This window comes from Colias eurytheme, chromosome 24, assembly GCF_061535395.1.
Source record: "Colias eurytheme isolate Ceu_HAF_F1 chromosome 24, ilColEury1 Martin Lab GWU primary, whole genome shotgun sequence".
NCBI lineage: Eukaryota > Metazoa > Arthropoda > Insecta > Lepidoptera > Pieridae > Colias > Colias eurytheme.
In genome coordinates this window covers 1,829,908-1,851,612 of record NC_143003.1, presented here as the reverse complement: position 1 = coordinate 1,851,612, position 21,705 = coordinate 1,829,908, and the positions used below count along the sequence as shown (strand labels likewise).

At 34.4% G+C, this 21,705-nt stretch overlaps 1 protein-coding gene across 1 annotated transcript in view; it reads left to right on the top strand.

Moving 5' to 3' along the window:
• Itpr (Inositol 1,4,5,-trisphosphate receptor) overlaps window positions 1-21,705 on the top strand; it is a 109,599-nt gene that overhangs the window by 40,243 nt on the left and 47,651 nt on the right. Inside the window, exons 3-20 of the mRNA XM_090115787.1 lie at window positions 1,462-1,532; window positions 2,263-2,384; window positions 4,822-4,941; window positions 5,909-6,026; window positions 6,413-6,525; window positions 6,889-7,119; window positions 7,587-7,699; window positions 8,427-8,576; window positions 8,979-9,063; window positions 9,820-9,980; window positions 10,710-10,875; window positions 11,205-11,348; window positions 11,710-11,854; window positions 13,156-13,312; window positions 13,924-14,014; window positions 14,130-14,308; window positions 14,979-15,134; window positions 21,235-21,432. Coding sequence (XP_089971913.1) covers window positions 1,462-1,532; window positions 2,263-2,384; window positions 4,822-4,941; window positions 5,909-6,026; window positions 6,413-6,525; window positions 6,889-7,119; window positions 7,587-7,699; window positions 8,427-8,576; window positions 8,979-9,063; window positions 9,820-9,980; window positions 10,710-10,875; window positions 11,205-11,348; window positions 11,710-11,854; window positions 13,156-13,312; window positions 13,924-14,014; window positions 14,130-14,308; window positions 14,979-15,134; window positions 21,235-21,432 — 2,520 coding nt within the window. The remainder of the gene's footprint in view (window positions 1-1,461; window positions 1,533-2,262; window positions 2,385-4,821; window positions 4,942-5,908; window positions 6,027-6,412; window positions 6,526-6,888; window positions 7,120-7,586; window positions 7,700-8,426; window positions 8,577-8,978; window positions 9,064-9,819; window positions 9,981-10,709; window positions 10,876-11,204; window positions 11,349-11,709; window positions 11,855-13,155; window positions 13,313-13,923; window positions 14,015-14,129; window positions 14,309-14,978; window positions 15,135-21,234; window positions 21,433-21,705) is intronic.

The window sequence follows — 21,705 nt, the reverse complement described above, 5'->3', positions numbered from 1 at the left end:
TATTCTTTTTGACTATGATTCATTTAAGTAATGTGATTTTGGTATTGCCTTTAACTTTCATTTCTTTTTCGATATCAATTTTAATGTGACTGCTTTTTTTGTATTCCTGTGACGTTTATAATTTACTTGTTCTTCTTCTTCAATCTATCTTTACTTTTTCAATCAAGCTTCGTGGATGGGTATGCTTTATTGCTGTGTGTGTGTTTGTCTGTATGCTTGTTGCTAGATGTAAGTAGATGCTTATATATAATAAGTATGTATTTACTAATATAAATTTTTTATGTAAGTAGTTGTTTTCATTCACGTTTGAAAAGAACTTGGCAAATCTGGTCAAGTATTCTACCCGTTTTAATTTTCTACCACTCTCTTACATTCATTAAATTATAACACCCAATATCGTAAATTCGAAAAAAAAGACGTGTGGCATTCGGGGTCTGCCGCGGCCGCGGTAAAGCTATGCATGCTATGCCTTCAAGCCACACCTCCGCGCCCGTCGGAGTGGGGAGCGTGAGGTTTTTCGTTACTAAATTTCTGGATTCGGTCCCTGCGCTCAAGGCCCGCGGTAGAAGCTATGCAATAGATTAAAAAATACCTGTCATTCAATATATTTTAATTTAATCCATACTATAATATTATAAATGCGAAAGTAACTCTGTCTGTCTGTCTGTTACTCAATCACGCCTAAACTACTGAACCAATTTGCATGAAATTTGGTATGGAGATATTTTGATACCCGAGAAAGGACATAGGATAGGTTTTATCCTGGAAATCCCACGGGAACGAGAACTATGCGGGTTTTTCTTTGACTGCGCTAGTCGCTAGTGTCCTATAAAGTTTAAAGCAGTTGTAGGGTACCTGTCATATCATTCTTTTTAATTTTCCTCTAAATTGAAATCGATGCCAGAAAACATTCATGTTAATTTAACGGACAAGTTAAATATAACAGAAATAAATATCAATTTGTCAGTTCCAATGTGCCATGGAAATATATCTCAAGCTAAAAAGTGAATCGATGTTGTAATCTATCCCAGTCTCCGAATATAACAAAACTCCCAGTAGTTTTTTATTAAAACTCTTTTGTTCTATATCGTATGATTTTATATGTTACTATCTTCATTATTTTATTATAGGCTTTATAAAGACATTCTTAACGATTTGATAAAAATTTTAATGGTCATATCTCAATTGCATAATGTTAATTGTAATAAATATACGGAGATAATAAATCCTATAATACCTAAATGATAAGTTTTTTGACATAGCTACCTAATTACGTATGTATATAAAATTTGTAAACACTGTTACCTATTTTCTAGCATTTGAACAAAACAGAACATTTACAATGCCCCAGGCAGGAATGAGCAATTATATTAATTGCACAATGCAGACCGAAAGGCAAATACAAAGTATGTAGTATAATTTATTACGATTTTGATTATTAATTTTTCATATTATCAACAGGTTGGTAGATGACAGATGCGTCGTGTGTCCCGAAGCCGGGGACCTTTCAGATCCACCCAAGAAGTTCAGAGGTAAGCTGAAGAGTTTGTTTGTTTGTTTGGTCGCGCTAATCTCAGGAACTACTGGTCCGATTTGAAAAATTCTTTCGGTGTTAGATAGCCCATTTATCGAGGAACGCTATAGGCTATATATATCATCTATTATTATTTATTATTTATTTATTACAGAATTCTCAGAAATCTTATACATATATGTACATAATATGATAGTGACAAACGCGTATAAGAATTAAGAATCTATAAGAGCAAGAGTTAAATATGTTCGAGTTTGCTTATAGGGTTTCTTTTCACATGAGACCTGTTCTCTTTTTTATTATTCGTAAAATAGGTTTTAAATTTAAATTTTAACATAGCTCATATCAACCACGTCGGGGAATCCCCGTCTAAATCGGTTCAACTATTCCGGTTATTAGCTGATAAACTAATGATATATCGATATACCGATTTACATATTTTTTACATTAGCTATTTATTTTGTGTGTATTTACATTCTATGCAATATAAAGAAATGTTTGTTACCATTTTACGCGACAAGCATTGAGCGAATATTGATGCTATTGACAGTGATGTAGCTTCTGCTCTGGAATAACATATAGGCTATAAAAATATTAGGGCTCGACCGCAGTTCAAACCTCGCAGCACAAATTTTATACAATATGCAACACAAAAACTAATTTAACCGAATTCAAAATAACTCCACATATCAACAATCACCAAACCATTATAACGAAATGTCTTTCAGACTGCCTGTTCAAGATATGTCCCATGAACCGCTACTCCGCGCAGAAGCAGTTTTGGAACACCGCCAAGCAGTCAGCTAACACCAATGCAGATACGGACACGGGGCTGCTGAAGAGATTGCATGTAAGTGGTAATTACTTCTCACCTACCTCCTCCTTTATTACTTCACACATTGGGTTACCTGGAAGTGGAAGAGGAACCTACTCTTTAGTGATAAGGCCGCTCTCTGTGCTAGTCTAGCTAGTTTTAAATTTAAGTAATTCTAGAAATATGTATCTAGCATAGTAAAGTTTTTTTCGATGGAGCAATTCCACCTTACTTCCTCCACACGGCATACTATTGTTAAAAATCAGTAATAACAGGTGTTGAAGATCTTCAGAAAGGTAGATGCCAAAAGAAGCAGTGAAAGACTGCAAGAATTTTTACATTGATACCTTACTAGCTTGATTGTTATCAAGGAATGGCATTGCATGTTTGCAAAAAGTGAAACCTGTCTTTTAGAAGACGTATGATCTCGTAACATATGAGACTCATGCATATGACACAGTGACACTCATGTATATGACACTCATGCACACATACACTTTACCTTTAATTCGTTACGTAGAAAGTATCAAAACACTTTTAGTTGATACTACATATGTTCATTTACATTTACCTTCAATAAAATTAGGTTTAACATGAAGTCCAGTTAATTTTGACCTCACTTCGTTAGTTAAATTGCTTCGAGCATTTAAATCCCAGTGGCTTTAAGCGGTTGAGGGTAATTTTGTTGGACCCGTTTTTAATCCGTTCTTGATGACTATTTTAATTATTGTCTTTTGGCATAGCTTTATGTGTTGTAGATTTATTTGCTTCATTGATTGACTGTTGAATAGGTTTTAATACGAATTTATAGTTTTGATCTATTAACGATTTTCATTTCATTTATTAATTTATCGTGGAACTTTGATGGAAAAGCGATAGCGATAGTAGTTGATAGTTAAACCATTTGGATATTATAAGGAAGTTGAAAATAATATACTTAAATTAGTTTTAAATATCCATAGCTGTAAGTATAATAGGATCTCTTACAGGAAAGTCTAGGATAGTCAAAATATTCGCATATAAAATTGAACCCACAACACATTTCTGAGAAGCGTTTACAAAGCTGATTGAAATCCGGTCTATTGTGATGCTAGTAACTAGATATTATTAGGTTCACTACAGTTGACTAACTTCTTAGAAATATTACAAAATTTTAATCAAAATTTTATATTTAACTCTAATCGTGATATAACATATTATTGTGGGCAATAAAATAATTAATTAAAGATACGGAAAACCCCGGCTCTTTTTGTTTATCTTTTGTATTTTCGTCGTAATAAGCTTAGTGCATATTCAAGATAATTGTATTTTTAAATCAACCATAAAGTAATAATCAATTTATTTGAATATTCTGATAAATAATATGAGGTTACGATACCTATATGCAATATAGATGGCATTTAAAAACATTGTTAATGTATTTTTATTGATGTCTATTTATAACTTCCATTATCCATAATGGTACAAAAACTGCGTACATAATTATCACTACATAGTATAAAACAAAGTCGCTTTCTCTGTCCCTATGTATGCTTAAATCTTTAAAACTACGCAACGGATTTTGATGCGGTTTTTTTTAATAGATACTTAGAGTGATTTAAGAGAAAGGTTTTATTCGCCCGCTTAAACATAATAAATTATATTATAGTATATAATTTATTATGTTTAAGCGGGCGAAGCCGCGGGCGGAAAGCTAGTATGTGATAAAATAATCTAAAATATTAAAAAATCTCGATTCGATTATGAAATCCATCATATCAAAGAGAGATCAAAAAGTTCCGCCGAGTGTAACATTTCTCAAAGATGTAATATTTCTAACATCTGAGACATTCCTCTTTGAGATTTGTTAACGTCGCAAAAGAACGTATATTTGATGAATGGCGCCATTAAACGAATGGATGAAACGATTAAATATGTTCTTTAGATTATACTGATTTATGTATTGTTGTTTATATCTTTGTTATGCAATTTAGACGGGTCGATGTGCAGTTGTGGTATTTTTGTGGTAGAAGTAGGACTAGGAGAATAGGTCAGATGCGTTTGTCCCATTTGACTTTAACAATTTCCTCTAACTGATTTTTACGACTCGCATCTGAAATCTGCACTGTTGCTATGAAACATACAGTAAACAATTTTGCACTGTAAGCAACATACTAAAATCTCATCTAATTTCTCTTTTTTTTGTGTGGTTGATCGATGTTAGCTTTTTGCGTCATCTTTTCTCTGCGAAAATGTAAGGATGGGAACTCTACCAAATTTAGTATTTTCAGCTTCTTATAATGAATATTTAAAGCAAATGTGAATGGGCAATTTCTAGGCAGTTATGCTCTATTTTAGGCCGCTTTGTCACTTCCACGGTGATGACGGTGTAAATATGGGCTGTTAATGGTGATTTTTTTAGAAATTTTCTAATATGCTATGTAATCTTTTCCCTCCAAATTAAATATTAATCAAACTCATACTTTCTCTACAGCATGCCGCGGAAATCGAGAAGAAACAAAATGACATGGAAAACACGAAAGTACTGGGTACCGTGGTGCAGTACGGGAGCGTGATACAACTGCTGCACGTCAAGAGTAATAAGTATCTTACGGTATGTGCTGTTTTACTAATCTATCTAATTATAGCTTCCTTATATAATTCACTATAACAGCTACAAAATTTCTTGACAAAAATCTGCCCGTAAACGTATGTTAGGGACATACGTACATGTATGCACGGCTTCCCCTATATTTCTTTCCATTAGTCAACTTCATCGATTATGTAAAGATTTACTTTAGTATTTTTTTTAATAATTTCTAAAGGATATAGCTATTCAAAGTACTTAAGATACAAATTTTAAGTTCTGCTTATGCATTTTGTTCCAACACAGTCTATTAATTTATTTTTTCGACTGGTTTCCTTATTTTCCTACGAAAGAAAATGCTTTTCTGACTTGTCTTTATTTTTTGTAATCTTCGAATACTTTTCTATCTAAATAAATTTACAGTCGTAATCGTAACGCAAAATCTGGAAATTTAATACACAAGAACGAGAAACCTGTATTCACGGCAACCTTTTGTGGCATCACAATACGAAGTAGGGCAGTTTTAATGACATTATTGTTAGGACTTTAACGGTTCGCTAATTTTCCGCACCGTGTGTGTTACTGAAACTACTATGGGTAACAGATTAAAAATATAATTATGTTAATATAAGTACATATTATTTTCTCTTCGCATCATATACGAAGTGGTGAGGGCCTGTGTAACAAATCCATAAAAAAACCTGCGGGTCTAAAAAGAACACATTTGACATTAATTCATAATGAATTATTTCGTGAATTGCTAGTTGGTTGCTAGCAATTGCTCTATTTTTTGTAGAATGACCAATTTCTCCGTTTTTTACGACTTTTCATGAATACAAAGAAAGTCAAACAGATGAATTCTTTCTTCGACTGTAAAATTCATATGACTTTTTTATGCGATTGAATCAGATATTATGCTACTAGGTACCTACTAATAATTATTCTATACCTCAACGAAATTTAAAAAATGTGATATAATATTATGTTGTTTTAGGTAAATAAAAGACTACCCGCCTTATTGGAGAAAAATGCGATGCGAGTGCATCTGGACGCAAATGGGAATGAGGGATCCTGGTTTTATGTCATACCCTTTTATAAATTGCGATCAACTGGTAAGACTTTATCCAATGTATAGCATTTTTTTAAGACTATAATAATTTTAATATGTGATTTTGGCCACAAACAAATTAAACATCTATCTGCTAATGCTTATGTTTGTATTTTTTCTACTTGTAACTATGGTAAAAATGCATTTTCTCTATAACATAGCTGTTGATATTAATTTACATAAATGGCATTTAAAAAAATTTTGTGATATTTTTATAATTTATTATTATGATTCCAGTCATGGGACTGTCAAACATAAAATGTATTTGAATAAATTGTTTACATGAAAGTGTATATCTATCTGTATATTAACAAAGTCTAACGATTATAGAGACTGTTCAATTATACAGAAATAAAATGCTTTTTGTTTGAATATCAAAAAAATTCTCAGGCGACAACGTGGTAGTTGGAGATAAGGTTATATTGAATCCCGTGAACGCGGGACAGCAAGTTTTACACGTATCTGCTAATCATGAGCTGCCAGATAATGCTGGATGTATGGAGGTACGAGTTTGTGCTCTATTGTTATTGGGATAAGGTTGTTTTTTGATTGAACATTTTTTTGAGTAGGAATACCATGAGTAACTCAAATGTATTGGGGTATGGTTAACCATTTTGTGTTCTATGGTAATGGCTTTTAGGTTGAATTTTGTTTGAAATTTTTTTTTAATTATGTAGAAGAAATTACTGGAGCTGCTGGAAAATGCAGAAAATGATGATTGTTTGACACCATTGTTGGGTGTAGATTAACAAGATGATTCTCTAGTGTATAATTGAAGAACAAATTTATGCTTTTTCGCATTCTTTGAAAACATAAGTACTATGCAAAAACTTTATTATAATATTTATATTATCTATATTTCTCAGGTAAACGTAGTAAATTCATCAACCTCCTGGAAAGTGACCCTATTCCTGGAACACAAAGAGAACCAAGAAGAGATCCTAAAGGGTGGAGATGTCGTGCGTCTCTTTCACGCGGAACAGGAGAAGTTCCTCACTATGGACGAGTATAGAAAGAGACAGCATGTGTTTCTCAGGACCACCGGCAGATCGAGTGCTACAGCGGCGACTAGTAGCAAGGCTTTATGGGAAATTGAGGTAAGTGAAAAATAAAATATGGATAGTAGCAAATTTGATGTGATATTTTTTATTGTGTCAGTAGAGATACTTATAATGGTCGATCATTAAGTGTTTTTATAACCGATTGCTTTGCCTATTATTCATAATCAAAGCAGTAAGTTAATTATATTATCATAACTAGATAGTCTTCTGCTATCTGATTTTATTAAGGGAATATTATATATACTGTGTACATGTAAATGGTGGAATACACAATTTCCTGGAACTTTGTTGGTAGGATAACTTGTCAAATTGAAATTTCTAAATTTCAGTCTCATTTTTTTGCAAACAACAAAGTAAAGTAAAACTTAATTCACTTTCAAGAATTTTTCTTTATTCATTTTTCAATTATTTTTTTTGCAGATTAAAGATCGTGTTATATTTAATTAACGCCTACGTACGTATGTCTAACGAAATATTATAATTTATTTATATGAATATTGTAGGTGGTACAGCACGATCCTTGCCGTGGCGGCGCAGGACACTGGAACTCAATATTCCGGTTCAAGCATCTCGCCACTGGACACTATCTAGCCGCTGAAGCTTGTTCTAAAACAACGTGAGTAAAAAATTATCAAGAACTAGCTGCGCTTCGCGTTTTCACCCGCGTGGCTCCGCTTCTGTTGGTCGTAGCGTGATGATTTATAGCCTTATAGCCTTCCTCGATAAATGGGAATCTAACACCGAAAGAATATTTCAAATCGGATCAGTATTTCCCGAGATTAGCGCGTTCAAATAAACAAAAAAACAAACTCTTATTCATAGGTTACACGCTCAGTCTGGCGTCAGTTCAGTCCATCAGTTTGATCCGGCTTAGACTGATGCCAGAATGATCGATGAAAAACACGGGTATTCTGAACCATCAGTCCGTCAGTCAACCGGTTAGACGATAATTCTCCCGTCATTCTGAGCAGACTGATGGACTGAACTGACGCCAGACTGAGCGTGTAACCTATGTCTTAAGCTTTATAATATTAGTATAGATTACAGAAAAATAAGCATGATTCATTATTGATTATTCCATTCATTTTGTCAAACGTTATTACTATCTCTATTCACTACTATTAAATCCACTATTTTTGACAGTGTTTTCTTACCACGTTCTTTTTTATTTACCATATTCCTCAATTATTTTTAACTTCCAGCTTTACAATTACCTTATTAGTTATTTTTCGTTAAATACATTACAGTCAATCCCCACCGCACTACTTTATCGAAGCTTTTTTTCACTACAACATTTCCACACTCCATATTTAATCCATTTTATTTTTTCAACAATATTACAGTGAAGTTTTCGTTAGCAGTGACACGAGCACCGAACCCGCGTACCAGCTGGTGTCGGTGCCGCACTCGTCAGAGATCGCGACATTGTTTGAATTAGACCCAACCACTATGACGCACTCTGACGCGCCCGTGCCTCAGAGTAGTTATGTGAGGTGAGTTTTTGTGTTATAAGTTGTTCAATGAAGTTAAATAAATTAATAATTATCTACTTTTAATAAGTTAGTGGATTTCATACATAAAAAATATACAATATGGCTTTTAAACCATAAAATAAAATTGTAATTTTTTACTTATTTGACATACCAACTAATAACTGATTGTATAATTATGTACATATATCTCAATGTCTGTATATGTCTGAGCTTCAAAGAACACATTTGAATCAAAAATTTCCATATGATTAACGTATAATTTCTTCGCTTGATAATTTCTTCATAAGAAATAATTCTCACTTAACTAACAGTTTTGTGTTTAATGGCTCGCCATTGAATTCTTCTAAAAGATATTTAATTTAAATTGCCTTTGAAATTCTCTAATTAGTGATATACTTCCAGGTTACAACACTTATGCACGCACACATGGGTTCATTCCACATCAATACCGATTGACCAAGAGGAAGAGAAACCTGTTATGTCAAAGGTATAGTAATTAGTTTTATTTTATATATTTAAAAAATGTATTGTACTTTTTGGTCCTTCGAGCCGGATTAAACTAAAAGCTTGTATCAGGTTGAATATCGACTTTTTTATTGCAATTATTCAATCAATGATCATAACTATATGCATTCAAATGTTTTCGACATCCTGGCAAAAGTTATTTGTAAGAAAGAGTGAGGTTGGATACAGACATCTTCTTTTATAAAATGTGCTAAATCATTAGAGAGTCTTTATCAAACTAAAAATAAAGTTAGTCCATACTACAAAAAAAACACTTTAATTATTTGAATTGTATGTTATTATCCGACCGCCTCCTTGGTACAGTGGTTGACGCGTGAGTGTAGAACTGAGGGTTCTGGGTTCGGTTCCCGGTGGAGACGAATAAAAAAAAATGTCTCGGTCTGGTAGGACATAGAAGGCTGATCACCTACTTGTCCCTAAAGAAAATCGATCAGTGAAACAGAACAGTATGCATAATGCATCTGCCCCTTACCTCACTACGGGGAAACGGGACTTCACTTTTATGTTATTATCCACAGTAATTTATATAATACTAGCGGTCCGCCCCGGCTTCGCCCGTGGTATCTACATGTTTAAACTATCCTATCTCTCAAGTTGGATCGAACTGTACATGGTGTGCGAATTTTATTATAATCGGTTAAGTGGTTTAGGAGTCCATTGAGGACAAACATTGTGACACGAGATTTATATATATTAAGATAATTTTCCTATTTCACAGGTGGGATGTTCAGTAATAAAAGAGGATAAAGAAGCATTTGCACTAATATCTGTGTCACCAAGTGAAGTGCGCGACTTAGATTTCGCGAATGATGCGTGTAAAGTGCTGTGTGCACTTTCCGGGAAGTTACACCAAGGGAATATAGAGCATAATGAGATGAAGTGAGTTTGTATGGTTTTTTGTAAATTTTTAAGCTATTGCATAGCTTCTATCGCGGACCTTGAGCGCGGGGACCGAATCGAGAAATTTCGTAACGAAAAAACCTCACGCTCCCCACGGGGACGGGCGCGGAGGTGTGGCTTGAAGGCATAGCATGCAATAGCTTTACCGCGGCAGTCCCCGAGTGCCACACGTCTTTTTGGAGTGTTAAGGGTGTTTTATACTAAAGTTTAAAATGTACCATATATTTTACACTTAAGTATAAAACACCCTTAATAGTATGGTTCTTTTTAGGATAGCAACAGTTGCTCCTACTATATACATAATTGCGGTTAAAAAAGGATAAAGCTTGAGATAAAAGCGTGTTAGTATGGTAGTTGTATTTCGTTGGTGGCTCCTGTAATGTCTATTTAAAAAAATATTGGTTTAAGTAATTTAATTTGTGCACTAAATTCCTACTTATAATTACTGGATTGATAGGATAAAGTTTAATTTATACTTTTACGCCCAACTAAAATTAAATACAATGCCGGAACAAATACTTTACTTACTTATTTCTATTTTTTACACATCATTTAATCGCAGGCAATGGGACAAAGCTGTAATTGTGCGCTCTAAGCTAAGCACTTAATTCTTTTCTTAACTTTTACCACAAAAATGACTTATGAATAAGCCTTATTAATTACTTAAAATAAATTAATTGTAAAGCCATACAAAAACCTACATTTCAGAGCCTTAACCTGTCTCCTCCAAGACATAGTGTATTTCATAGCGGGCTATGAGAACGAGCCCAACAAATCTAAAGCCCTGGACCTCGTTGTTGAAAACCCTAATCGCGACAGACAGAAACTACTACGAGAACAATATATATTGAGACAGCTGTTTAAAATATTACAGGTATGTTTTTGTTTTTACTTTGATACTCAGATTATACCTATTTAAAACATACGTATGTCTGTCGTTAAGGTACTGTTAAATATAATTTAAAAACTAAACATTAATATACAAGTATTCAGGTTACATTTTTTGTGCGAAACTGCATACATCTTCTATGTATGGAATACGATGTAATGCGAAATGCATGAAAATCTACGTAAAAATAAAAATTTATTTACAAAAATTCTTATTATGCATTTTACACAAAACTATGTGTTTTTAGCAATAAATGATATACAAAATATTTTATTATATCTGTATCTAACGCAACTTATTTTTGTCTTTAACAGGGCCCATTCGAAGAATCATCAGAAGGCGAACCGTTCCTAAAAATAGAAGAATTATATGATCCAAGATATGCACCATACAAATTCATATTCAGACTATGCTACAGGATATTGCGTCTTAGCCAACAGGATTATAGAAAGAATCAGGTATAAATTTTACTGCAAAATAATACTCTAATTATCGACCTTATAGCTAATGTAATAAAGTTGAAATTTTAAAAATGTACATGTACTTCCATTCTTTATTAATTTAATCAGATCATTTGCATTCTTTCCCTATATTTTAAGCCACCAACAAGACCAGTGGTTGATCCAAATTAGAATAAGATCGACTGAACGCCATATTGTCACGTCATAGTTGTTAATTCAACCAAAAATGCCAAGAAAAATTAATTAGTAAATTAACCATAAAAAAATCGTCATATCGCTTATATGCTAGTTATTTACTGGTATAATTAATAATAATTATTAAATTTACTAGTATTTAAAAACCACTATTTATTTCCAGGAATACATAGCAAAACACTTCGGTTTCATGCAAAAACAAATAGGATACGATATCCTCGCAGAAGACACAATCACGGCGTTATTGCATAATAATAGGAAATTATTGGAAAAGCACATCACAGCTGCTGAAATTGAGACCTTTGTTGGTATGTATCGTCTGTTGGTATAGTTAACTCTATATTTATTGGAATTCAGGGGGTAAATATTTCTATGATGACCAGTAGAACTTGTTAAGCTTGTAATATTTAATTAAATATGACAAAAATGTGGTTTTGTAAAGAATTAAAAGAAAATCTTATTTTCAAGTTAAAAACAGTTTTAAATTGGTTTGGCCATTTATTAGGTAATTTATGCATTATAAAAGTATTTTATAATTTAGTATCGAAAGAGTGGGTGTGAATCGAAAATAAGATAAAATTTAAAACGTCATCTTATATGGTTTATACATCACCATTTACAATATTATATTATAATATTCAAAAGATATGATATCTCACTTCAATGTATCTATATGATATAGGTGTTATAAAACAATAAATAATTAAACTTTGATAAACTTTGATCAAGCCGATTTCAAGATTTAAAGCTTATTTATTTTTATAACGCAATAGACAATTAAATAGTTTTCCATTCTTTGATCAATAAAAACTAACAAACAAGAACATAATCAGCGAAAACAAATCAAAGTCCAGTCAGGATATAGTTTTGTAAATCCGACTTTAATTCTTCCGGATAAGATAGAATTTATCATGGTGTATATTGGACTGCTAGCTTATGAGTTAAGCCGTTAAATTTGTTGTTTTGATACGTTTGTGAGAATGTTGCGCAAAAATAAAATACGTTAATTGACAGAAAAAATATCCACATAGCGAAATTTGTGTGGTGGCTATAATGAAGACGTTAACAACACGTTGAAGTAATGAAGAAAAGCATATCGTTCTTAATATTATGTAATTGGTTTACCATAACTTAATTAACAGGCTTTTAGAACCGTGAAACAATCTTAAATTTTCGAAAAACGCTTATAATTTTAGGTAGGTTGTATTATAATTTATTACTAATAGTTTCTGTTAAATATTTTATTACTGTAGGACTTTTTTGTTTGGCATACATTTGATAAAATTCATTATTATCAATAAAATTGAATTATTTTAGTAGTTGTGTAAAACGACTAGATTCGATATAGATATTTAAACATTCATTAATCACTATCACTACATAGTATAGAATAAAGTCGCTTTCTCTGTCCCTATATCCCTTTGTAAGCTTATATCTTCAAAACTACGCAACGGATTATGATGCGGTTTTTTTAATAGATAGAGTGATTCTCGAGGAAGTTTTTTGTATATCATTTATTTGGTTTAGACAAAGCGGGCGGGTCGCTAGTAGCTATACGTTTAAGTTGTTTAGTCAAAAGTATTTTTTACATAAAGTTAATTTATTCCAGGTCTGGTCCGTAAAAACATGAAGACATGGCAGTCCCGTTTCCTTGACTACCTGAGTGACCTCTGTATATCCAACAAGAAGGCCATCGCAGTAACTCAAGAGTTAATTTGCAAGAGTGTACTTTGCGCCAATAATGCTGATATTCTCATCGAGACCAGGTTTAAACCGAGGTTTATTTTTTATTTCTAGGTCTGCTGCTCTGGTGTTGGTGTTTGTGGATTCCTAATAGCATGTGCTGTTTTAGAATTAAGTTTAAGTTATAGGTGTCAAGATTAAGAAGAGAAAAGTTAAAAAAAAGTCTTTATTACTAGGCCTGCTGCTCTAGGACTATTTTGGTGTGGTTATTTCTAATTTGGAAAGGTGCATGTGCTGATTTTGATAGAATAAAGTGAAATAGGTGTCGAGTTTATTGAGATTTTTCTAAATTTGTGTAGCAGTTCCGGAGATCAATACAACAGTAAATGGTGATAATGTATGGTTAGTTTATATAATAATAATATAGGCAAATCGATAGAAATAAGCTAACTGTTATTTTCGTATAAATTTTGTCTGCTAGAATAACAGTGCACCGAAAAACTATTTATTTAATTGACTTATCCTCTTCCTGAACAATCGCACTTATCTAATACGGTTGTGGTAATATTGAGTTTTAAATACGTAAGGATTCACGCTTACTTCACTTTTTTTAAGATAAAGTAACAAATTCTACAAAAATACCATATTATTATACCATATTATATACCATATTATATGTATTTTTTATTTGCAGATTAGTGCATTTAAAATATGAGGATAAATCGACAGAAGGCGACAAAGTATCAATGGAAGAAGATGTTATATTATTTTGGAATAATAAACAGGTGCGTTTAAAAAAATATATTAACCATAATAAAATTAAGAAAAATTTAGTCTGTTATAATAAAAAAAGTTATTTTATAAGTAATTCTTCTTTCTAATATGTCCATTTATTTCCAGTCCTCAGAATATTTATCCGCCTTAGCGACAAAAGCGAAAGCGGACCCACGAAGCGAAGCGGCGGCCATCTTGGATTACTACCGACACCAGCTTGACCTGTTTTCGAACATGTGTCTAAATAGACAGTACTTGGCACTGAATAGTTTATCTCAACAGCTGCATATTGATCTTATATTGAAGTGAGTACTGTTTTATTTTTGTAATTTTATCTAAAGAAGGAAACTATCAACTTATTACAATACTATAAAGTTTACTTATAAAGACAAAATGTTTCAATGAAGTATTCTTATTCATTTTTTTAAGTTAAACATTACGTGTGCACAGGGTATTATTACGTACAGATAAAAAAAAACTATTACACATTACACTATATAATTTGTGTTAGGGAGCGTGTACTATTGAACATGCGCTTGAATAGACGCCATATTTACCGTAAATAGAAAACGCGCCATTAAAGTTCCTACAAATTAAGTGCTTCAAACCATCCGACATAGGCGCTCCATATATACATTATAGGGATGTAACGCGTGGAATAGCACGCTCGAAACTGCTGCGTGGCATATGAATGCTAGCTCGGGTCGATTTTACTAATACTATATGGCCTGAAATAAATGAATTTTATTTATTAATTTATTCATTGGCCACACTATTAATGCGTTTAGTTTTTTAACTTAGTTTATGCGCACTTTTAACATATTTCTCATTGTTTAAATCTGCTGTAATTCAGCTACTTCCAACAAATATATATAAGAGACAGTACCCTTATAATTTTTAGGCATTAATCCATAAAACTTAATGTATTAAAGTACCCTTTTAATTTTCAGGCATTAATCTGTAAACCTTTTTCAGGTGCATGTCAAACGGTGCCCTTCCACACGAAGTGCGAGCCTCGTTCTGCCGGCTGATGCTGCACCTGCATGTCGACCGCGACCCGCAGGAGCCGGTGACGCCAGTCAAGTACGCGCGCCTCTGGAGCGAGGTGTGCGACCGGATACACATACACGAGTCAGTACTTGTTACGCAGCACACATACTTGCTAAGAGTGCCCGGAATTGTAGAAAAAAGTACCTACGCTTTAGCGAAACATCAAACAACATTCCGGGCACACTTACCAGCTGTTCCCTGATGCTGCACCATCGACCGTGACCCGCAGTAGCTGGTGATGCCAGTCAAGTGGCACTAGATTTTAATTTTAATTACAAATAATGCAAGAATGGAATAAGACAATTATTTTCTAGATAGGACTTTATAAAAATAGAGTACCATGATCCTTAGGAATTAAAAGTTTCTTTATAATCTCGAGTTTATTCAAATTATGATTCGATTTATACTGATAATTGATAATCATATAGCACATACACTCCGAGCGCCTTACACGAGCCGCGAATGCAAACTGAAATGTAAAGATGTTTTTACAGTAAGATGTTTTTACAGATGTTTTTTTATGTTTTATAGGATCGTGTAAAGCGCTGACTCAAGATGTACGGCTAGCCCGTACAAATAATATTTGAAAATGAATGCATACTGTTACGTGTAATAATTGTCTCTTTATAAAACCATCAAAATTTTTAGTCCGGGATACATCGCCCATTTTTGCAAGTGATTACTATCAAGCTAATTTTTCGTGAGTAGCTTTATTTTGATGAGATGCCCAATAATACGACAGCTGACAGCTGAGTTGTAATGTTGAATTCCGTTATAAAATTTTCATATAAAATCTGAAAAACTGTTATAGTTGTGTATAAAGTGGCTTAAAACGTGTTTTATTAGTCAAAATTTCAGTATAAATGTTATCTCAGTGTTTGGACTAGTGTAACAGTGAAATTAAAGAACATATACTACAGTAGTACTTTGTGTAATATAGTGAGTAAATGCTCCCAAGATAAGCACAGAAATACAGTATAATATTTTGTATATGCAAAAACAAAAGTATAAACAGTGATATTAATATGTGTTATATGAATTATATGAAAAGTACAAAGTTTTTGTAATAGCCCAGTGACATTTCATACAGAAACAAAGACTTGGTCAGTGCAACTAGTGACATCTGTTGAGTGTGTTAAATAAGTTAGTGATCTATGATAAATGATCTATACTTGACATCTCGTGATTGTCTCGCCTAAGTAGCTAGATAAGATAACTAGCATAAATTACCGAGATATTATTAAGCTTCCCTGGCACAATAGATACACCACTAGAAATAACGCGAAACGATTCATCGGACCGAGTTCGAGTCTCATCAGAACCAGTGTTTTTTTTTTTTTTTTTTTTTTTGAACTTTTGTTTTTGAACTTTTGTTTCTGAACTTGACTTTAAATACTGAACTTACAGTGATCCCAGGTTTTTTTTTTTTTTTTTTTTTTTTTTTTTTCCCACCTATATTCAGCATTATGAACTGTGCTGCCTGTCTCGTTCCTTTGCTCAATGATGAACCTCATCTGCAGTGTGCCATTGATGACTGCAAAAGAAAATTTCATCCTGCGTGCACAAACGGCAAATACCAATCAGATGTATGCAATGTATGGATCTGTCACGAGTGTCTTCTTGCATTAACTAGGGGGCGCAACATCGTGCATACTGATTTGTCGGCGGGTTGTCATGATCCCAACGTAACGTTTCGGAAAAAGGTTGTCGCCCCTAACTCCCACATTCCAAACATTTCGGTCGAAGATCTACGCTGCTTGCGTAATGAGGTGTCATTATTAAAGGAGCAACTTAGTAAAGCGGTGACCTTAGTGGAGAGCTATGAAACGAAGTTGGATTTCTACTCCAACCAAATTGCGGATCTTCATAGTCTTCTGATGAGTTCTACTGCTCCCAATCTCCCCACACAAGGATCTCCCACAAACAAGGCAGCCATGGCGTCCGTTCAGACTTCGAAGCCTAAAAAGAAATCGAGCAGGCTTAACGCCGTGACTGGGCCCAAATCCAACCCTCCCCAGAAGGCCTCCAACCCTCCCCAGAAGGCCTGCTCTGATAAGGCTGAACTTGTTGAGACTATCGAGGCAACCCCTAGCCACCCTAAATCTGAACAGCATCAGTGGAGGGAAGTAAGGCAAAACCGTCGGCCGCCTTCTCTATGTGGTGCAGCAGGACCTAATGTAACTTCCCTTAAGGCTGTTGAGCCTCGTAAATACCTACATCTTTGGAATATGGAATCCAGTGCTGATGAAATCCGTGACTACCTCCGCCATCTCTGTCCTGTGGGTAATTGTACTGTTGAGGAACTTCGACCCCGAGGTGATTATAAATCGTATAAACTTGGTGTTCCTCTTGCTTATTTTGATTCTTGTCTGTCAACTGAAGTATGGCCGGTCAATGCTAGAATTAAAACCTGGATAGCGCAAAAGCGTAAACAGGCCGAATCGGGAGTTATGAGATCAAACCAGCCCTTTCGTGACCAAAATAACAAAGAGTAACTCTGCCTCCTTTAGTATATTTTATCAAAACGTACGAGGACTAAAAACGAAACTCAAGACCTGGCGAAGTGGGCTAGCCCTACTAGATAATAATCTGATAGCTGTTACCGAAAGTTTTCTAGACAAATCTATCGAAGACAATGAATTAGTATACGGTGACTGGAGTTTTCTCCGCCGCGACAGGGGCACGCCTTGTGGTGGTGTTCTACTCGGCGCTCATGGGTCACTTATGTTAAAGCGTTGTACCGAGTTCGAAACAGAGAGAGGAGAGGATCTGTGGGCGAGCCTTAGTTGGTGCGGTCGGTCAATTTTTATCTGTGTCGTCTATGTTAAGCCTAGTGCCAATGATAATGATTACATGGAATGGTTTTGTAAAGTTGAAAGCTTTTTAAATAATTTGAAATCGTCAGTGATAGTCATTCTAGGCGATTTAAATTTAAATAGTGCCTCTATGAATATTAATAATTATTACTGTTATTTTAAGTCTTTTTGTAATTTGTCTGAAAAAAACATTGTATGCAATTCCTACGGCGGAATGCTTGATGTCGTTCTTTGTAGGGAGAGCAGCGTTGCGATTGGGATAAGTGTAGCTGCTACAGAGGGTATTGTTCCACCCGATGCTTATCATCCGCCATTAAACGTAGATATTGATATGTCATTTTGCACAACTCATCACTCCGATCATATTCAGCCGAGTAATATAGATCCAGCTAACGACTGGAATTTCATAAAATGTGATTTCATACAATTATATCAGTTATTATCACAGACGTCTTGGCTAGATGTGTTGCATGCCCAGAATGTGGATGTTGCTTGCAATCTATTTTATTCTAAAATTTACACTATATTTGATTCTTGTGTACCCAGGAAGAAGCGTAAGAATTCAAGCTGCAGACGCTACCCAGTTTGGTTTTCCAATGATATTATTAAAGAGATTAAGATCAAATCTGAATTGCATGCAGTGTGGAAGCGTTCAAAGTCCTGCGAAAGTTACACACATTTTTCGAATCATAGAGCGCAGTTAAAAATTCGAATAGAAACTGCCTACATAAACTATATGAAAGCAATCGAGGACAACATTAAAGTGGCCCCACGTAAGTTTTGGCAGCACATTTCGAATCTCAGATCGAAGGGAGGCTTTGAGCCTACCGTTTCCTATATGAGTTCAACTTTCTCGGGACCTGCGGCTGCTGAGGCTTTTGCTAATTACTTCGCTAGTGTATTTTTGCCAGATTCTCCGACCTTGAATGTCGATGAGTGTAATATATCGGATAGCTCATCTAATAGTAATTACATAAACATAAAAAATATCACCACCGATGATGTCGTCACTGGTATTAACAAGTTGAAGCTCAGTAGCGCTGTGGGACCTGATTGTCTTCCTCCTGCTTTTATCAAAGGAGCTAGAGATTTCCTTTCTGTACCATTATGTCATATTTTCAACCTTGGCCTCAAGTCGGGTGTCTACCCAGCAACATGGAAGCTGTCTAGAGTTATACCCATCCCTAAGAGCTCAAACAAATTACTAGTTGAAGAGTATCGACCAATAGCTATTCTATCCTCAGCTGCTAAAATCTTCGAAAGCATCCTACATAAATATATTTACATGCAGGTGAATAAGTATCTGTGTAATGAACAGCATGGATTCAGGACCATGAGATCGGTTGATACAAATTTAATGACTCTTGTCGAATATATTTCGGTTCGACTCGATCGAGGGCGTCAAGTTGATGTACTTTACTTTGACTTCCAGAAGGCCTTTGATAGAGTGAACAATGACATATTGTTGGCGAAGCTCTGTGCTATAGGTTTTTCCCCGGGACTTCTTCGGCTGCTGGCGGATTATTTGCGTGACCGACAACAGTTCGTCAGACTCGGTCTGTATGAATCTAAACCCTACCACACGCGTTCAGGAGTTAGTCAAGGTTCCATACTGGGGCCTCTCTTATTTTTGATCATGGTAAACGACCTACCTAGAGTGGTATCTCATGCTAGGAGTCTTCTTTACGCTGATGATTTCAAATTGTATTTGGAAATCGGGTCTGAGTTAGATTGCTTAGCTCTTCAACATGACATCGATGCTATTTATGAGTGGAGCATTAGAAACAAATTGGAATTTAACATAGAGAAATGCTTTGTGATGACCTTCGGTCGGATGAGGCACCCGATACACTTTGATTACAAGATCAAAAATACATCCATTAAAAGAAGCACTGTAATTAAGGACTTGGGTGTCACATTTGATCGCGGGCTCACATTTCACGATCATGTGGCAATGTTGGCAAAGGAATCTTTTAGACGGCTTGGGTTTGTTCTTCGGAACGTGCGTGATTTTCGAACAGGACGCGCCATAGGGCTTGTATATGGAGCCCTGGTCCGCAGCAAATTGGAGGCTAGTTCTTGTGTATGGAACACACACGAGGGAAAATATACCCTGATGCTCGAAAAAATCCAAAAGGCTTTCCTTCGGTTCCTGTTCAAGCATCAATTTGGGTACTATCCCTATTTATATCCGACAATGTTTTTGCTAGGCTGTCTTGGGTACAACTCATTGGAGACACGTAGGAAATACAATCAATTAGCCTTTGTCTGCAAGATTCTGCGTGGCAAAATTGACGCTATTGATTTGAGTGATGAGGTGTGTAAATTATTTGTGCCTGATAATTACTGTCGAGCGCGCAAGCATGTGCTCTTTGCTATACCGCCGGCTCACACTACAGCCCGAGCCTTATCACCAATTCCACGCGCTCTCACTGCGCTCAATGCTCTCCTCAATAACAACCCCGAATGCGATCTGTTCGCGGATGGATGGGGCTCGTTGTTGTCGGCGTGCTTGAGCTTTTCTGAAAAGTTTTGAATGGTTTTTGTTTTTAATACTAGCAATCAATTTATCATATTTATTGCTGGTGTTGGGAACAGAAACCATTCATTGTATTAATTCATTATATATTAATTTATTGTTTTTCTTTTTATATGTAATTTGTAATTTGATTTAATTTAATTTTATTTTTTGTAATATAATTTATGTAATTTTTTATAATTAATGTAATTGGTGCAATACCGTTTTAATTATAATAATAAATAATAATAATAAATAATTTCATGTACGAAACTCTCGATTGTGGTAGCTTACAGAGGTAACAAGGATAAAAATTTTTGATTTGACGGTTCTCAAATATTTATTACGCAATTTGTAGGACAATATGTCCGTTGAATTATACAAGTATTAAATAAGTGAAAATAAAAAAATCAGCTGGATAATCATTTATGATGACTTCGTTATCGATACACATAGGAAAGGGGGACTCTTTGATCAAACCATAGATTTTGTAGGACAAATATTTTTTCTAATAATTTAGATAATTATCTTGAGATTGAACAAAAAAAAACATTCAGTTGGTAATTAATATTTGAGAACAATCAAATCAAAATATTTTATCCTTGTTTCCTCTGGTACCTACCACAATCGAGAGTTTCGTACATGAAATTATTGGGCATCTCATCAAAATAAAGCTACTCACGAAAAATTAGCTTGATAGTAATCACTTGCAAAAATGGACGATGTATCCCGGACTATTTATAAAACACGCAATACAAATTTCAGAAAATTCATTTCAAAGCATCCAACAGTTTACAAAACAAGCTTAAACAAAATATCTTCAAAAAATATATTATTTCCTACATAGTTACCAATGCGTCCGCGGTGGGCCAGACGCGACTAGAGAGAAAGTGAAACAGCAGTTCGCTTCCACAATCCGCTTCGTGGAAAATTACCTTTGCAATGTGGTGACTAGGACTTGGTACTTTAGTGACCACGACCAGAACAAACTGACATTCGAGGTCGTGAAATTGGCTAGAGAACTGATCTACTTCGGGTTTTATAGGTATGTGTGGCTTGTGTACATTTTTACTTATAATTTTTATTTTATAATGTGGAGTATCAGTTTTTTACGAAATATGTCGTTGCCATATTTTTTGCAAATATTTATTATAGTTACTAGCAGATTGCGTAGTAGTTTGAAGTATCGATAAAAACTCCATATTATGGTTAAAAAATATAACCTAAAATCAATATTTTACAACATTAGCAGTAATTTTATGAAGTCAGAATTAGGAAATAACCTTACTTTAATGCGAAATAAAACGAACTATGAAAA